Source organism: Berghia stephanieae, chromosome 7 (genome assembly GCF_034508935.2).
Source record: "Berghia stephanieae isolate SIO BIC M18660-M18661 chromosome 7, UCSD_Bste_1.3, whole genome shotgun sequence".
In the NCBI taxonomy this organism is placed as follows: Eukaryota; Metazoa; Mollusca; class Gastropoda; order Nudibranchia; family Aeolidiidae; genus Berghia; species Berghia stephanieae.
Window position 1 is genome coordinate 28923845 of NC_088366.1, and position 17574 is coordinate 28941418.

General features: G+C 36.4%; 1 protein-coding gene across 2 annotated transcripts in view; it reads left to right on the forward strand.

The window, feature by feature from the left end:
* The window catches only part of LOC144977005 (uncharacterized), a 28215-nt gene extending 22568 nt beyond the window's left edge, over positions 1-5647 (forward strand). For both annotated transcript variants that reach the window (XM_078921680.1, XM_078921682.1), the window contains exons 12-15: positions 2431-2529; positions 3283-3426; positions 3796-3891; positions 4958-5647. In XM_078921680.1, the coding sequence (XP_078777806.1) occupies positions 2431-2529; positions 3283-3426; positions 3796-3891; positions 4958-5140 (522 nt within the window). In that variant the 3' untranslated portion in view covers positions 5141-5647. The remainder of the gene's footprint in view (positions 1-2430; positions 2530-3282; positions 3427-3795; positions 3892-4957) is intronic.
* The last annotated feature ends 11927 nt before the right edge of the window (positions 5648-17574 follow it).

Below are 17574 nucleotides of genomic sequence, written 5' to 3' on the forward strand. Positions count from 1 at the left end.
TTATTTTTAATGCTAATTTGTCAGTATTCCTGGAATAAGCAAGAGTATTTCTGGGATAATAGATATTGTTGCATGACAATGTTTCAGATACATGCTATTTTTGATTTAGTTAACTCAGAAGTAACATGTTTCTCTTTATTTGATGTGCAACCGAGGACTGATTAACTATACAGTCATGTCTCTCCAATCCGAACACCTCCATGTCCATCATTTTGTCAGGATTACAGAGACATCAGGATAATGGAATCAGTCTCAAAAGTACATATATAAAGAAGAAAATCCGTCCCCAGGAAACCTGTTTGGATAACATCTGGATTTTGAAGTTCCAGATTAGAGAGATGCGACTGTATATGTATAACATTGCACCAAAACAGGGGAATTTTACACTCTCTTGGCTTTTGTATGCCTGAGCGCTTTTCCACAATGGCCGTGTATAGTCTGATTGTTAGAATTTAGTGAGAATCAATTATTAGAATGGTTGTCTAAAATTAATAACAAAGAGCTGACTGACGTCAATTTCATTCCTTCTATTGAGATTGGCAGCTCTGATTTAAGGGATTTGATTGCTTCTTTTGCAAGCCATTGTTCTTTTGGATCAGAGGGTTGCAGATTGAATCCATGTGGAGACAAGAGATTATAGGTACATTCAACACTTAATCCAATTAAGATCCCATGGCTCAAAATCTGTGTAAACAATGTCTAGTTGTTTTTTAGCGCTTTGAGGTTTCGATGAAAGGCGCAATTTTATTATTATTATTATTCCATAGTTTCATATGCTCTTAGCTTGAAGACTGGGATGTTGCAGTCCTCCTGGGTGGGGATCCTGACCTCCCATAGTGGGCAAGGAGGTACATGCTGTGTCTTCTATCCCCCCATACCCGTTTTCCAATTGTTTCCTGTCATTGTCTTGGAATGAGATTACTTAGTTTTGTCCTGATCCTTGCCGGAGTTCCTTGGCTGGGAGGGAAACTGTCGATTGTATAGTTATAGTTTTGGGAGATGATATTTTTTTCCTTGTAAATCATCTCTCTGTGATGCATTGTATTATGTTTAGTTTACATATTATATTATATGATTGGTAAACATTTGAGTGTATTCCTCTTAGTTGGGACCTGTGCTTGTGTCTGGATGAGACTTTTAGGTGATCTCAAACTAAGTACTTTAACGGTGTGCTCTTGGAATCTACATCTGTTCCCTATTTGAACCAATTCCCCTTTGTCTTACTTTTTCTTTTGTGCTTCAATTGTAATTCTATAACTTTTTACTATCCCATTTTCTTCCTTTTTTACTGGCGCTGATATGACCTTAATGTGTTGCAAGCGCCGTAAAACTCTTTTTTTTTAAAAACAACAACAAAAACCACGCTGCAGTCCTCCTTCCTACTATGAAAAATTTGTATTGTTACGAAATTTTGGCTCCAATTTCAGAACTTCACGAAGTCATTAAGACTTGTGAAAATTAAAGTTGATGCTGGAGTACATGATTTTAAGGATTTTGAGGTGCTATTTACTCATTATCGGGGTAAATTGTTGGTCTATAAAGTTAACTTAAGTGACAATTTTTAACTTCTAAAAATAACAAATTTTTTAATTTTCAAGTACACTGGTCTGGTGCTGTTTAGATTACTTTAGAACGATCAAAATTATTGTTCTTTGTTGCCTGTTTCAGATTTTGTAGTTCTTGTTAAGATTGACGCGCACAACAATAAAACTAAAGACAACCATAATTAGTCCAACAATACTTTTTAATGTGGAATGAAATTCGTTTAAGTTAAAGTGATAAAAATGAGGAAACAGAAGATCCACATGTTTGAATTGATGTCCATGATTGTCAGTTTGCTGTTTTCCACAACTTACTGTTCTGGGTGGGGTCTTTTGACCGCCCGTGGGCAGGAGGTCACTTGCTTTGTCTTCTACCCCCCTATATCTGTTTTCTGAGTTACTGTCTGTCTTTGTCTTGGAAAAGGATTACTTGGTTTTGTCCTGGCCCTTGCCAGAGTCCTTGACTGAGATTTAAACAGTCAAATATGTAGCATTAGTTTTGGAAAATTATATTTTTTTCCTTGAAAATCATCCCTCTGTAATGTACTGTTATATTTATTTTTTGTTGTGACTATCATGATTTGTAATCATTTGAGTGTATTCCTCTTAGAGGGATCTTTGTGTCTGGATGAGACTTGTAGTCTCAAACTAAGAACACTGATGGTGTGCCCTAATAATCTACTTCTGTTCCCTATTTGAAGCAGTCCCCATTTCTTCCTTTTTGGTGACGCTGAAAGGATCTAATCTGTCGCAAGGGCCATAAAATCTTTAAAAACGAAAAGCAAAACAACTTACTGTTTTTATTTAAAATAGTACAGAATGTAACATCTGTAGGATTATTATTGTTATGAATTATAATTTATTATGAAATTATTAACGTCCTCTACAGCTACCGCCCCCAAACCTGGTGAAGGAACCGATGCGAGAATTCTTCATACAGCAGGAAAAGGCTCGCTACAGATTACGGTTGCAGCATGTCATTGAAAGGGTAAAAGAATCGCATGCATCCTTTAAATAGAAGTGAAATGAAAATGATAGTTTGGTTGTGTTACTGTTAATAAGGCAATCCTCTCCTGAAATCATTGCATTAGTTGGTATATGAATCATATACCAACTAAGGCAATGAATTTAGATATCATATGATAAGGGGAAATTTGCCCAAGCAAACCCAGGGCCCATATTATCTGAACATTCTTACATCTTTGGATATTTTTTTTTTTATTTGGTAATTTGACTATGACTACAGACCTGGTTGTATTTTAAGATATTAAATGTTGTAGGTGCATGTGTCAGGGAGGCTATGATTTGTGTTTCCTCTGCTGCCACTAATGATTATGATTCAAGAGGGGAAAAATTATCCTGCATTCAAACTAATGGCATGGTAAATTATTCATCTTTTGGATCACTGTTCAAATTCATGGTGCCTAATGATTTTAAAATCCTGTCCGACATTTTTACATTGGTTTTCTACAATCTACATTAGATTTTCAGGTTCACCCTGACATCTCTTTTGCCTTTGAAATCTTATTTTCATAGTCTTAATTTCAATGCCAGAAGATTTTCTCAATCGCTCTGATGACCTTAAGGCTATTGAATTGAGAGTGATGTAAAATTTAATTTTGAGGTTGCAGAAATTTCCAACTGTTCTGTTTTCCAGAATTTACTGGTCTATCTTTTAAATAGTCTTAATTTTGTGTTATTTTCAATTCTCTATTTTTTAAATTTTTCAATTCAATCATAGGAAAAGTTGATGCTATCCATTGAGCAGGAAATATTGCGGGAGCATGGTAGAGCAGCCCGGGCTATAGCCAACCAGACTTTACCTTTCAGTGTATGTACAATCTTAAGGGAAGAGGAAATCTACAATCAACAAGAACTTGAGCAGGTAGGGAGGTGTTTTAAAATTTTGTTACTAACAATTTGGCCTATTGGTAATTTGCCTCATGGCTCAAGTAAAGAAAATTAGGTAAATTATTCTTATGTCGGCATTTAACAAATCATGTTGTATTCTTAGTAGAGTAGTTAGCCGTCTATTACTTCAGATGATACTAATAGCCTTCTGTTTTAATACAATATGTTTTTCGTTTATTTTTATTCTTTTTAGGGCTAATGACATTGTCTTTAGTTGCAAAGGTTATCTGTAAGGTGTTATTTCATTTATTTCTTTTTTTTTTTTTCAATCTTCCTCTTACATTTTTCATTGGTTCTTGAATTTTAAAACTTTTTTTCCCCTTTTTTTATGATTTACTTTTAGGATGAGAGCAGAGATAAAAATGTAAGATCTCGTTATAACGGACGACAATTCTTGTCCTGGTTACAAGATGTTGACGACAAATATGAAAAAATCAAGGTAATCATTTCATTTCATTATTTCTTTTTTGTACATCATAGGATTGACGCTTAACCCCTTAATTACCAGTTAATAGGTTATCTCTGCACCTTGACCCCGATTTATCCCCCCTCCATCACCCATCATTTTAATAATTGTAATTGTTTCACTCTATGAGTCCTATTCTTCTTTACCCATTGCCATTTGTCACACAGAGACAAAATCATCCCTTTGCCATGTGACAGTGAGTGTCACTGCTTCTGGCATGGAGTCATGCCACAGCTCTCACACATGTCATGCCCCTAGCCTGCTTGCTCCTCTCATGGAAATATTCAATGGATTTATATACACATTTTCACGTCTCGAAAGTTATTTCAGAAAAACAAATTCAGAATATGAAACACTCGCGTAAAAGCAGTCCTTCTGTATGGCTCAGAAACGTGGAGAGTGACCAACACTCTTTTTTAAAAACTTCAGAAATAGATGTCTTTGAACCATACTCAGTACCAGATCACCTGAGGAAATCAATAATAAAGAGGTTAAAAGCTGGACCAGAAGAAATTAGCAAACAAATCTCAACAAGAAAATAGAAATAGATTGGTCACACTTTCAAAAAAAAAAACAACAGATATGAGTCAAGTTGTGGACTGGAACAGAAAACCACCATCAGACATTACGAGACAAGTAGTGGACTAGAATCCTCAGGGAAAAAGGAAAGTGGGAGAAAGAAAACATGGACAAGGTCATGTGAGGAAGAGATGAAGTTGGCTGGAATGTCCTGGGGAGAGATGAAGAAAGACAAAGAACAGAATGCGGTGGAGGTGCAGTGTTGAAGCCCTATGTTCCACAAGGAATGTAAAGGATTAAATGATGAAATAATTGCACAGAATTCCAAGAAGTTTGCATTTACAGATTGCAGTATAAATGATTTCTGATCTGAAAAATGTTTTGTTAAAATGAAAGGGATTTTCAGTATGATGTAAAATATTTTAATTAATTTTTTTTTTCCCCGTCTTTATTTATTTATTTATTGAATCTATTTTTTCCCCCTCCTCTACTCACAATATTTTTTTTTATTGTCTTTCAGAGCCTTTTATTGTTGCGGCACCATCATGAAGCCGAATCTTTATACGCCGTTCAGAAATTAGACTGGGAGTGGAAGATGAAAGAGTTTGGTTTGTGTGATAATAAAAACACCCCTGTTATAGATGATCTTCATGTCCCAATGGTTACTGTCTCTGATGAATTTGACCTCCTACCCTCATCATAACCCAAGCTTATGAGGACGAGAAGATTACTTCGCATTGCATCTCGTCTTCAAAAGCATCATTAGTCTTTTGTTTGTTTTTAATCTTATGAAAGAAGTATTTTTTCTCTTTTTTTTTTTTTTTTTTAATAAAATTTTTTCGCTTATCTTATAGTTTTGAACTTTGTCAACATTGAAGCCATACCATGGTCCATCAAAGTGAGTTTCTGAGAGGCTTATGAATGGTTCAATATTTTGATGTGTTTGTTTAGAAAATGGACTTTTTTTTTTATGTTCGATTTGACTTGTTTGATTAGAAACTGTGCTTTTCTTGTGTTTTTTAAATGCAGGATAGTAAAATGTGTGATAACAAAACATAATTCTCACTTCAGCACTCCATGATTGCTGAATGCAATCATGTGATTGCAAGGACCAATCAAGAGAGGTTTGACCTCTATCTCTGATCTAGGAGCAGGAGATAAAATCACTTTTTTTTCTTCTTCTTCTTCAAATAACAAAAAAGAAAAAAAAGATTCTGTTGATGTGATAACTCATTATTATTATTTTTTGGGGAAATAATCGCTTTTCTGTGTTTTATTTTATTTTTTCAAATTGTTGATGTTTTGATCACTTTCATTTCATTTCAATTGTTGCCAAAGTAGTTGATTTGTAATTGTATTTATTCGACACTGAACTAGATGAAAAATTGAAATATAAATTGTGGGAGAATAAGAGAAAGTGGCATCAGTAGATCTGACCATATTTCTCGTAACCTGAAGAACAATCAGGAGGTTGAAATTACAAATGTTTTACAATTCTGTCAGATGGTTTAAACCCTCGACTTCTTGTTTCCAAATATCAATCTTTCGAAGCTTACATGTCATTTTAAAAAAATTATTTTATTGTTAATATTTTTAATATTATCATTATTACTACTATTATTATTATTGTTATTATAATTATTATTCCAATGTTGATTTAAAACAAATTTTTTTAATGTAGTACCACAGTTGGTTATACTGATCTAATTATTGTCGAGCAAGCATTTTTAATGATTGTTTATTAATTGTTTAGGACACACTATGATGGTATAATTGTTCAGTGTTGGATGTGTCAGAATTGTCATGGTTTTTTAAAAGTTTTGTAAGGTGTTGTGATCGTAACGTCATTTTAAGCTGTTGTCGTGGATCTACTAAATGCAATAAATTTAGAATGAGTATCATATCAATAACTTGTGATTAAGGCTCTAAAAGATTTTATCCACTAAGTGGATCTTGGCCTCCCATAGTGGGCAGGGAAGTCACTTGCTGTGTCTTCTATCCCCCTATGTCTGTTTTCCAGATTGCTTCCTGTCTTTGTCTTGGATTGAAATTACTTGGTTTTGTCCTGGCCTTGGCAGGACTCCTTGGTTGAGAGGGAAACAGTCAAATGTATAGTTATAGTTTTGGGAGATGATTTTTTTTTTTCCTTGTACGTTATCTCTCTGTTACTTAGTTATATTTTTGTTTTGAACATGTATTGAAACATTTGAATGTATTCCCTTCAGTGGTGGAATTTTGTGCTTGTGCCTGGTTGAGACTTTTTGGTGATCTAAGTACACTGATAGTGTGATCTTGAAATCTACATCTGCTCATTATGTGAACCTGTCCCCCTTTGTCTTACTTTTTCTCGTGCACTTTTAATTGTAAATCTAGAAGTTTTGACGATCCTATTTTCTTCCATTTTACTGGCGCTGAAATGACCTAAATGAGTTTGCTATAAAACCCTTGAAAGCAAATCAAACAATAGAATTTATCCACAGGGTCAATTTTTACAGTTGCTGTGAGTGTCCTCCTAAATAATTTTGAAATATCAGCATCACACACACGCACGTCTCATTATTCATCGCAGTCCTCTCGTGACCACCATTATTATGCAGTTGCAAACATTTCTTCAATATATGGCGGTATAAATGAGTTATGTAAAGTTTTGCCCTTGTTCATTACTTATTCTTCTGATCTGGATACTGTTCATGCACAGATAAATGCAGTCTTGACTGACCCTTGGGTTTGAGTCAACTTATTAACTACCGATTAATTCCTCCCACCTATCCCAAACACACCAACATTGTTCGATCTACAAAGAAAGATTGCCTCATCACAATAAATGAATAATTGAATATTCCTTTTGTGTTCCTCCCATCTCAAAAAAAAAACAGAGATGGAGAGGTAACCTAAGTGTCATAAGCAGTGCAGTTCCAGTGCTCGAAGTAAGCAGAAAGAAAAAGTTTGGGTTTTTTTTTTTTTTACTCCGGGAAAGAAATTATGCCAACATCTGGGCTCGAGCCTGGTCCTTACGTGCTTGTGCAATGTCTTAGTCACTTAGCCATCTCGCAAGCTTTCAAGTATGCCATAATATAATAATTAGTTACTGAGTCTCTATTTTTTATTTAAAAAGCTGAAAATGGGGAGTCCAAAACCACGTCTTTGTCGCACAAATTATAAAAATATATCAATGCTTTCGAAATTGACCAGAAATTTATTGCTAATACAAGAAAAAAAATTTTAAGTTTAATTTAATTTTGAGATTCTTTCCAAATCTTGTTCAATGTATTCGAGATTTACTTGCTGCATAGTGTGTAGGATAGAGAGAGAGATAGAGAATTACAGGATTTAAATTCTTTGCTGATCTCCTCTTCCTTTTCTTTTAATTCACACCTTATGTTTGATTCTTCCGTTTAAAGATGGGGTCCATTCCATAGAAAGGGTTACAGTTTATAAAAGAAGGACTGAGGAAATGATTCTTATGTGTTGATTTACTAATAACTTGTGCACCAATAAATGAAGAATAAATTTAATTATTTGTTTTAACACCTGAAAGAATTCACAAATATCTGTGTTTGGGCCATGGAACATAAGGGCTTTGTTTTATCATAGAAAGATATCAACAGTTTTCAGCTACAAATATTGAATAATTTGTCTTGATACAAAATACTTTTTTTTTTTTTTTCAATCCTTTCTTAAAATACTTATTTTTGATCACAGTGGTTGGCTGCTAAGACACTTATACGATGAAAGGTGAATTATGTAGATGATTATTTCAATGTAGTCGTGTGATTTAAGGAGAATTGTTTTTAATGGGCACAATGATTTTTTTTTTTAATTCTTTCAAATCACCAGCCTAGAATTAGAAGAATGAAAAGTAAAACATGGTCAGTTCTAGATTGGAAACACAAAAAATATGGCTAACAAGTTTATTAGTTTTTACAATAATATTATCGTCACCTTCCTAGCTTCTTTTTACTATCAAACTGAGCGTACAGAATTGTTGAAAATTATATTTTTTAATGAGTCTATTTATTTTACAATTTTCTTCAATTATTTTTCCTCTTTACTTTTTGTCTCAATGTTAAGTGTTTGTAACAACATGATGAATTATTTTTCTCTCATCAGACGTTCTAATATTATTATTGAATATAGTTTGTAAGCTGATGTAGCTGATGAACAAATTATTATCATTTTATATAATTATGTTTGTAAAGTATAGAGGTGAGCAAAAGTGGCCTGCTTTGTGTCTGAAGGCATATTGATCATGATTGTGTATTCTCTTTGTTATGTTTGATATGATTCTATGAGGTGTAATAATAAACAAATAGAACAAAATTAATTTATCTCTCAAGTTTTGTTTTCTTTTTCTTCTTCTTGAAGTTGGACTGAAGTCTTCAGTCACTCGCTTTACAAATATTTTTTTTATGTTCACCCTTTTATCAAGTCCTCTCGTCTTACTTTTTCCTTGGTGCTTTTATGACCTAAATTATGTGACAAGCCCTGTTAAAATGAAACACTAAAAAAGAAACAATTCAGAATCTAGTGCAAATCGGGGAGATTGCTATTTTGAAATCAGGTGTATCCGGTCTTTTGATGCTCTGAGGAGATCATGTTTGCTGTCTCTTCTATTGCCTTACGTTTCCCTTTCCACGTTGCTTTCTATCCTTAGCCTAGATTGAGATTGTTTGGTTTTGTCCTTACTTTGGCTGGGATCCTTAACAGAACAGGAAGGTCAAATGTAGAGTTTAGATTTTGGGAGATTATTGGTTTCATTTTTTCCTGTTTTCTCTTTTGTTTGTTTTTTGGGGTTTTTTTTTTCCCCTTGCCGTTGCTTTATTTTTCTTTTGCCAGCCTTTGAGTATATCCTGTTAGTGTGATGCCGTATTTTGTCTGATAGGGACTTATGGCTTGTCTCAAACTAGATATCGATTGCTCTTGAAATCTACATTTGTTGCCACTTTGAACAAGACCTTTTCATCTTACTCTTTTTCTTTGTTGGGAAATGACGTTCTTTGTCTTGTAAATCATCTCTATTATACACTGTGTTTTTGTTTTACATATATATTTATGATTTGAGTGTACACTCCAGCACGGTTTCCTCGAACTCGGGACACGCAAAAAAGATCCGAGGAAACCGTGCCTTGCCAAAGATGACTTGATGGAGAGGAGGGGGGGGGGAGGGGGGGGGGGTATTTGCTTCGTTCCCGAAAGATACCTAGTTCGAATATTAGCCGCGTTATGTGGCCTGAAGCAAGCCATCTCCATCTAGCTCAATTTGCGATGATGAGCTACGGCTGACAACTGGATTATTCCATTCTCTTTTTGGAATAGACCCTAAGACAGATTCCGATTGAGGATGAATAAAGGGAACTTTATCATTTATTTACTTTATTGATATGTTGATGGAAATAACTTTATACATGACATGTTATAAAGGGTTGGTGGGTGCTGTATCACAATATTCATTTATTTATCGTCGTAGCCAACCGTGAGCAATTCGTGGCGTCTGGCATTGGAATTTGAACGAATGGCGAAGTGATAATAAGCAGGGAGATGTCGGTTATGCGAAACAGCGATAGAGTCTTTGAGTGGCTGTGTAACTGCGCGTAACTTTCAATGTCACAGTAAATCATCAGTGGCCAAAATCACCGATTGCATTAAAAAAAAAAAAAACTTTAATTAATCTTTTATCTTCTTTTTGTTTTGTTTTTTAACTGGCTGGGTGAAATTAGTTCGTGGAAACCGTGTTCGAGGTAAAAGACATTTAGGTGATCTCAAACTAAGTACACTGTGTAAGTGTTTCTCTTGGAATCTACATCTGTTCCCTATTTGAACCAATTCCCCTTTGTCTTCTTTTTTTCTTGGGAACTTTAATTGTAATTCTAGAACTTTTTCACTATCCCATTTTCTCCCTTTTTACTAGCGCTGATATGACTTATATGTGTTGCAAGTGCTGTAAAAAATCATTAAAAACAAACATTCCTTTTCACTGGTCCTGAAATAACCCACAAGTATCACAAGCAGGGAATTTATTTAAAAAAAACTAAAATCACCCTCGGGATTAGCTGTGATGCAAGATGAATGATTGTTGATCACTGAGATTGGCTGTATTGATTGACTTAAGCACCGGCTATCACTATCAATGATTCTGTGCCATTTTGGGCCTTCTTCCATGTGTTCCCACCCCTCTTTGCTTCCTTACCTCATCATGTTCCATTGTCTTCTTCCTCCATATATATATATATATGTCTTCCGAAAGCTCCTCGTGCTAAGGGAAACTACTCAAATATTCCCTCAACTAAGCCTAAGAAAAATTAAAGCACATTACCTTTAACTAACCCTAAAAGGAAAATCAAACACCTGAGCACATTTACTCAGACGACTAATACTACTACTTACTAAGACTCATGGCTAACCCTAATATTTAAAAAATAAAAAAAAATCCGCTGACCTCGAGCTAACCTTAATAGAAAAAACAACAACCTAGGACTGCTTTCAATACTTCACAAAACAAAATGGCGACGGAAAACCAAAACAATGGTCGTATTTTAGGAATGTTTAAACTTTCACTAATCTATCAAGGCTTGTAATTTTTTTTTTAATGTTACTTTATATTGACAAATTGAATAAATAAACGCATGACAAAAGATCCACGATCTGGGTGGGGATCCTGACCTCCCATAGTGGGCAGGGGGGTACATACTGTGTCTTCTATCCCCTTATATCTGTTTTCCAACTTGCTTTCTGTCTCTGTCTTGGCATAAGTTTACTTGGTTTTGTCCTGGCCCTGGCCGGAGTCCTGGACGGGAGGGAAACAGTCAAATGCATAGTTATTGTTTTGGGAGATGATATTTTTTCCCTTGTAAATCATCGCTCTGTAATGTATTATTGTTATTTTAATGTATAATGTAGGCATTTGAGTGTATTCCTCTTTGTTAGATTTTGCGCTTGTGTCTGGATGAGACTTATAGGTGATCTCAAACTAGGTGCATTGGTGGTATGCTCTTGGAATCTACATCTGATCCCTATTTGTTCCCAGTTCCCCTATGTCTTACTTTTACTTGGGTGCTTTAATTGTAATTCTAGAACTTTTTACTGTCCCATTTCTTCCTTTTTACTGGCGCTGATATAACCTAAATGTGTTGCAAGCGCCGTAAAACCCTTAAAAACAAAAACAAAAACAAAGATCCACGATAAAAATACAGGTGCTTTCGGAAGGCCTCCCTTTCGGACGACTTCTGGAAAGCTTCGAACAGCTCTGAGGGCCTCCGGATGCCTTGAGAATGCTTTAGATGGCCGCCGGGTGGCAATTAGTAGGACCCGATTTATTTAGTCTATTTGACAATGGCATTTTGGTCCAAACAAAATACTCTTGAATTTATTGAAAAATATCGTCAATATGACTGTTTGCGGAATGTAGAAGGTAAGGACTATTTTAATAAAATAAAGAGAGAAAAGGCATACGACGACCTTGTGAATTTTGTACAAACATTTCATGATGGTGCTAATAAGGATACGCTAGCGCGTAAAATTTCCAATTTGAGAAATGCCTGAAGGAAACAACAACAAAAAAGGACCATGTTCTTCTTTATTCCTGTCCTTTTTTTTTTTTTCTTTAAAATTGAGGAAATGATACACAACAAAGAGCATTTTCAGTTTCCATTTTCATTTCAAAATCTAAAATAGCAACACACGTATGATAGTGTAAATAAAACAACAAATAGAAAAGGGAGGCAGCGACTTGTACGGGTGACGGTCGGAATGCACTTCCACTTCCGCACATGTGTGGGCAGAAAATCATGTGCGACTGACGCAGGGATCGAGTCACAGCGACCCAGACGTGTCGCATTACCGGTACAAAACTCAACGTCTATAAGGGCCTAGATATACATGAGTCTTAATTAATAAATTGTATAACCACTAGGTTGCAGTGACATAGCCTTTGCGCCAAAATTTATCATTTATTGATGTAGATAGCAGATTGATTAACCCTCTTCTTATCAACTATAGGAAAATCGTTACATTCGTTACGATACAACCAACATTTTTCTTATTCAAATTTCTTTTGTACATCATGAAATTTAAAGAAAATTAAGTGTGTTGTAGAGCATGTTTTGCTTAAGAAATAAAGTAACGCAAGAATTTTACTGCTATTATGTCTGAATGATAAAAAAAAACTATTTTGTGTTAGTCCGGTTTGAAGTTTTGGGGAAAATCTTGGAAATGGCTGGTAAGGAGAGGGTTAATATTGTGATATTTACAAGACTTATATTATATAATGTTATGTAACAATCATATTATGTATGTGATTTTGATATTTCGGCTTGAGCTTGCCAGATGGGCCGATACATTTTCGATTTCCTTCTTTTTGACAAATCGTCATTATCATCACTGATCAATTTCTATTATTTGATAGGTTGCGTTTACTTACGGTCGAGTTGGAAACACTATATTAATTATTTATCACTACACCTATTAGTTTTAAATGACATTAATTAAAGTTCTCACCAATACTGCCGTTTGTTTTTAAAAAACGCAGTAGGTATTTTCTATTTGGTTAACATTGCATTTACTGTTTTAAAAAACAACGGCAGAAAAAGATTGATATTAATCATTTGTACCCTCATTCACACAAGATATTCCCTCAATTTTGATTTCGAGTATTTATAACAATGGCATCTGGACATTGAGTGATTAAATGAGAGAAAGAATGAGAAGACTTACGCATCTCTGTTTTCTCTCAAAATGGTCCAAGTTGAGTAGAATCGGAGAAACCAGTTATGTTCCTGGATTTTTGATACTTAGATTTTTACTGGACATTTAGCTGGATCCAATAACATTTACGAGTTTTAAAAATGCGTTTTGACTGGTCAATTTAGATGAGATATTCACAAAGTCATTATGCGTAATATTAGGTAAAAATTGGATACTTTTACTGCCATCATAAATGTATTTAACGGCCCGTCCTTTTGATCTCGGTAGCGTCGATGGCGGGCAACAATTATGCAGGCACTTGGCATAATTCTCGTCCGCTGGCTTGTCTATAATTAATTGAGTGTTATAGAATCCCAAGGTCGGATTTCTTGTAATTTAGGCACGGTTACAAAATTATGTAGGTTATGAAGGTATGTATGATTTGGAAATCATTGCACGGACTTTTGTGCAAGTATTTTTGATGATAGATTTCCAAACGTTTTTCAAAATGTTAATAGTCGTCCTTGCAATACGGTTCGGCCTTTCCATCTTACTCTGTGCCTCCATTAAAACTGATAACACTTTCAAGGTATGTTAAGCTGTCCACTTCCTCCAGGACTGTTCCATTTAGTTGAGAAGATAGTCGTTGTTATGTGTGTGAACTTTTAATTTTGAATAAATGTTGAGGCCTAGTATCGAAAACGTTTGGGCCAATTTAGATGTTTTGGATTATTTCTGTTTCTGGGTTTGGATGAAGAGTGCAAGATCACCTGCAAACTCGAGATCTGAGTTCAGAGACTCCCTTTAATTCCGTTTCTCTCGCTATTTGTTGTTTCTCTCGTGATCCTGTCGTTGGAGAGTAGGAACTGAAACTGTGAGATAAGGCTGCCCTGTCGTACTCCAATTTGCACAACAAATGCCGGGACCAGTTTCCCTCCACGAATTACCTGACAAGTCAATCCCTCATAGCGTATCTCGATCAATCTGGACAGCTTTGCAGGAATTCCATAGTGTCTGATTAATTTCCAAACACTGTTTCGATGTAGACTGTCAAATGCTTTACGGTAGAAAAAAATTATATCGAGAGGATTGTTTTTCAACAACACACGGCGAAAGGCTTGGTTCTTGTAAAAAATTCCTTACCTACTACACTCATGGGGAAGAAAAAGATAAGCATCTGATAGCGTTGTCACTATAAAATAAAGATATTGCAATATCGTTTTACTGATAATGCCATGGTGACCCAGACAAGGAAAAGTGTATTCGAACAAAATTAATTTCATTTTCATTCTTTCTTTTTTTTTTTAAATGTATTTGTGAACGCAACAAACATAATCATATTTAAAAAGAGGTGAATAACATCATGAGCAACAACCTGCAATCCCTAACCGCCTCAGTCTGTGGTAATGTCATGATGACCCAGACAAGGAAAAAAATAGTCAAAATAAAATATTTCTTTTTTCATCCTTCCGTTTTTGTTTTTGTTTTTCGAAAAATTAAAATTTGTAGACAGAACGAACAGATACAGCAATAAAAACACAACTCATTAAAAAAAACAAAAACAAACCAAACGAACAAACAAAACAAACAAACAAGTCACGAGAAGTGGTGGTTGTATTAGTGATGGCGATGATGATGATGTTGATTTTTTGGTAGTGGTGGTTGTAGTATTGATGGTGAAGAAGATTATGATGATGATGATGATGATGATGATGATGATGATGATGATGATGATGATGACAATTTTTCATCTAATTGTCTTGAAAAATTGTATACCGTTTATACATTTCTAAAAAGGTTTCCATTGTTCTAAAATTTCAGCCTTGTATCATTTATATCATTTATTGTTTGGAGGCTGCATGGTTCTAAACTTTTGCCACTGTTGACTGCGCCGCAGGTAGGGCGTGTCACTCTGTACCGTCAAGGTAGAAAATTTCAACTTCGGAAGTAATGTCCTTTTCCCTTCTGATGACGTCCGTCCTGGCTCTATGCTATTCCACCGAGGAGTATTAGAAAACGGTAAGGGCTGCCTGAAGCCGGTGATCGTAAAATACTAACGAAAGAGTGAAAATGGAAAGGCTTCGTATGGGAACAAAACAGACAATGGACGTTTCGGGTACAAACCCTTCGTCAGCACAACAATACACAAATAAACGTGGAAAACAAATAAAATATAATGGAAAATAACTTGTGTCGTCTGTACTCAATGGTGGTTGCAGTATGAATGAAATGTTAGCGTGGCGTGGGTAGAGGATAGTGTGCCCCAGGGGGGTGATCTAATTGATAAGCAGAGGTCAGCGTCAGGGAACAGAACTTTCCAGACTATAATGGAAGATAAAAGACATATTGGTAGTAGTAGTAGTAGTAGTAGTAGTAGTAGTAGTAGTAGTAGTAGTAGTAGTAGTAGTAGTAGTAGTAGTAGTAGTAGTTGTAGTAGTAGTAGTTGTAGTGTAGTAGTAGTAGTAGTAGTAGTAGTAGTAGTAGTAGTAGTAGTAGTAGTAGTAGTAGTAGTAGTAGAACGCTGTAGTGGAACAGTAGGGGGGGGGGGGGGTTTGGAGGGGGCGGGGTGAAAGGGTCACGGCGGAGGTGGGGGGGGGGGGGTTTGTTGGATGAGCGAAGGTCGAATCTTCGCGAAGGAACGATGCGATAGTAAAGTGGAATACACCAATAAATAGATAGATGGATAGGCAGATAGATAGGTAGATGGTCAGAAAAGAGGGGAGAGAAGGGAGAGAGAGAGAGAGAGAGAGAGAGAGAGAGAGAGAGAGAGAGAGAGAGAGAGAGAGAGAGAGAGAGAGAGAGAGAAATTAATAAAAGAAAAAATTTAAAATAAAAATTAAAAAAAAAAAGATTATTAAAAAAAAAAAAAAAAGGGGGGGGGGACGGGGGGGGGGGGGGTTTGGTTTGAGGCGGACCGGTAGAGAGGGGGAATCAGAGAGAGAGAGAGGGGGGGGGAGGGAGAAAGAGGGAGGGGGGGACAAAGAAAGAAAGAAAGAAAGAAAGAAAGAGAGAGAGAGAGAGAGAGAGAGAGAGAGAGAGAGAGAGAGAGAGAGAAAGGGTGGAGGGGAGGTGAGAGAGGGCGAGTAAACAGCCGAGTGATAGCGGGGGGTATATGTATATAAGTGGATGAAAAAGTGGATGATTGGACACAATGAGAGAGAGCTAGGAAGGTAGATGACTATGAATCGGTGGATAATCAGTAGATAGATAGCTAGCTAGATAGATAGATAGATAGATAGATAGATAGATAGATAGATAGATAGATAGATAGATAGATAGATAGATAGGTAGGTAGGTAGAGTTGTACTTTTAGTAGTATGAACAGTAGTAGTAGTAGTCGTAGTAGTAGTAGTGGTAGTAGTAGTAGTAGTAGTAGTAGTAGTAGTGGTAGTAGTAGTAGTAGTAGTAGTAGTAGTAGTAGTAGTAGTAGTAGTAGTAGTAGTAGTAGCAGTAGTAGTAGTAGTAGTAGTAGTAGCAGTAGTAGTAATAGTAGTAGTAGTAGTAGTAGTAGTAGTAGTAGTAGTAGTAGTAGTAGTAGTAGTAGTAGTAGTAGTAGTAGTAGTAGTAAGATAGTAGTAGTAGTAGTAGTAGTAGTAGTAGTAGTAGTAGTAGTAGTAGTAGTAGAAGTAGTAGAAGTAGTAGTAGTAGCAGCAGCAGTAGCTGTAGTGGCAGAAGTGAGAGCAGCAGTGGTGATGAATATGGGTGACGTTGACATCTAGTGGTGGTCAATCCTGGTGTTGAGTCCGCGTGGAGTCAGCGTTCCCAACAACTTGATCAGGTGAGTTTCCCTACGTCGACGGGCGGAAGTGTCCGAATGGCAAAAACTGAGCACACACACACGCACACACTGTACATCGCAGTGGTCTGGCAGATTGAAGTGTCTGGCCACTGCTGTGTCTGCACAGTTCGATATGTCACGCAAGTGCTGCACGAATCTGTCACCCAGCCTCTTTCCGGTCTCACCAACGTAAGCAATCCCACACAGGGAGCACGTAATCGCATAGACTAGATTACGGTCAGTGCAAGTAAACGGCCGCCTGATGTCCCAAATCTTGTCTGGAAAGCTGACTCTGTCATACTCCCACAGGTGCCCACAAGTCTTGCATCGGGGTCGCATACACGATCTGGCTTTAGGTCCATCCCTAGGTATGGGTTCCAGGCGGCTTCTGACAAGGAGATCCCTCAGGTTACGATCCCGTCGATATGCTACCAACGGGGTTCTGAGAAAACTCTGTGGGTGTCTTCGCCCGCCTGGAGGATCCCATAGTTCTGCAATAGGATGTTCCTCACTTGATCGGCATGGGGGTGATGCGTGAGGACTAAAATGGGACGCTGTGTCTCCTGCTTCCTGGCATTGCGAGGCCTCATTGCTGCTTCTCTCGACACGAGGCTGGCTTTCCGGACAGCCTTAAGCAAAACCCTTTCGGGATATTCCCGTGCCCTAAAAAAATCGAGCAT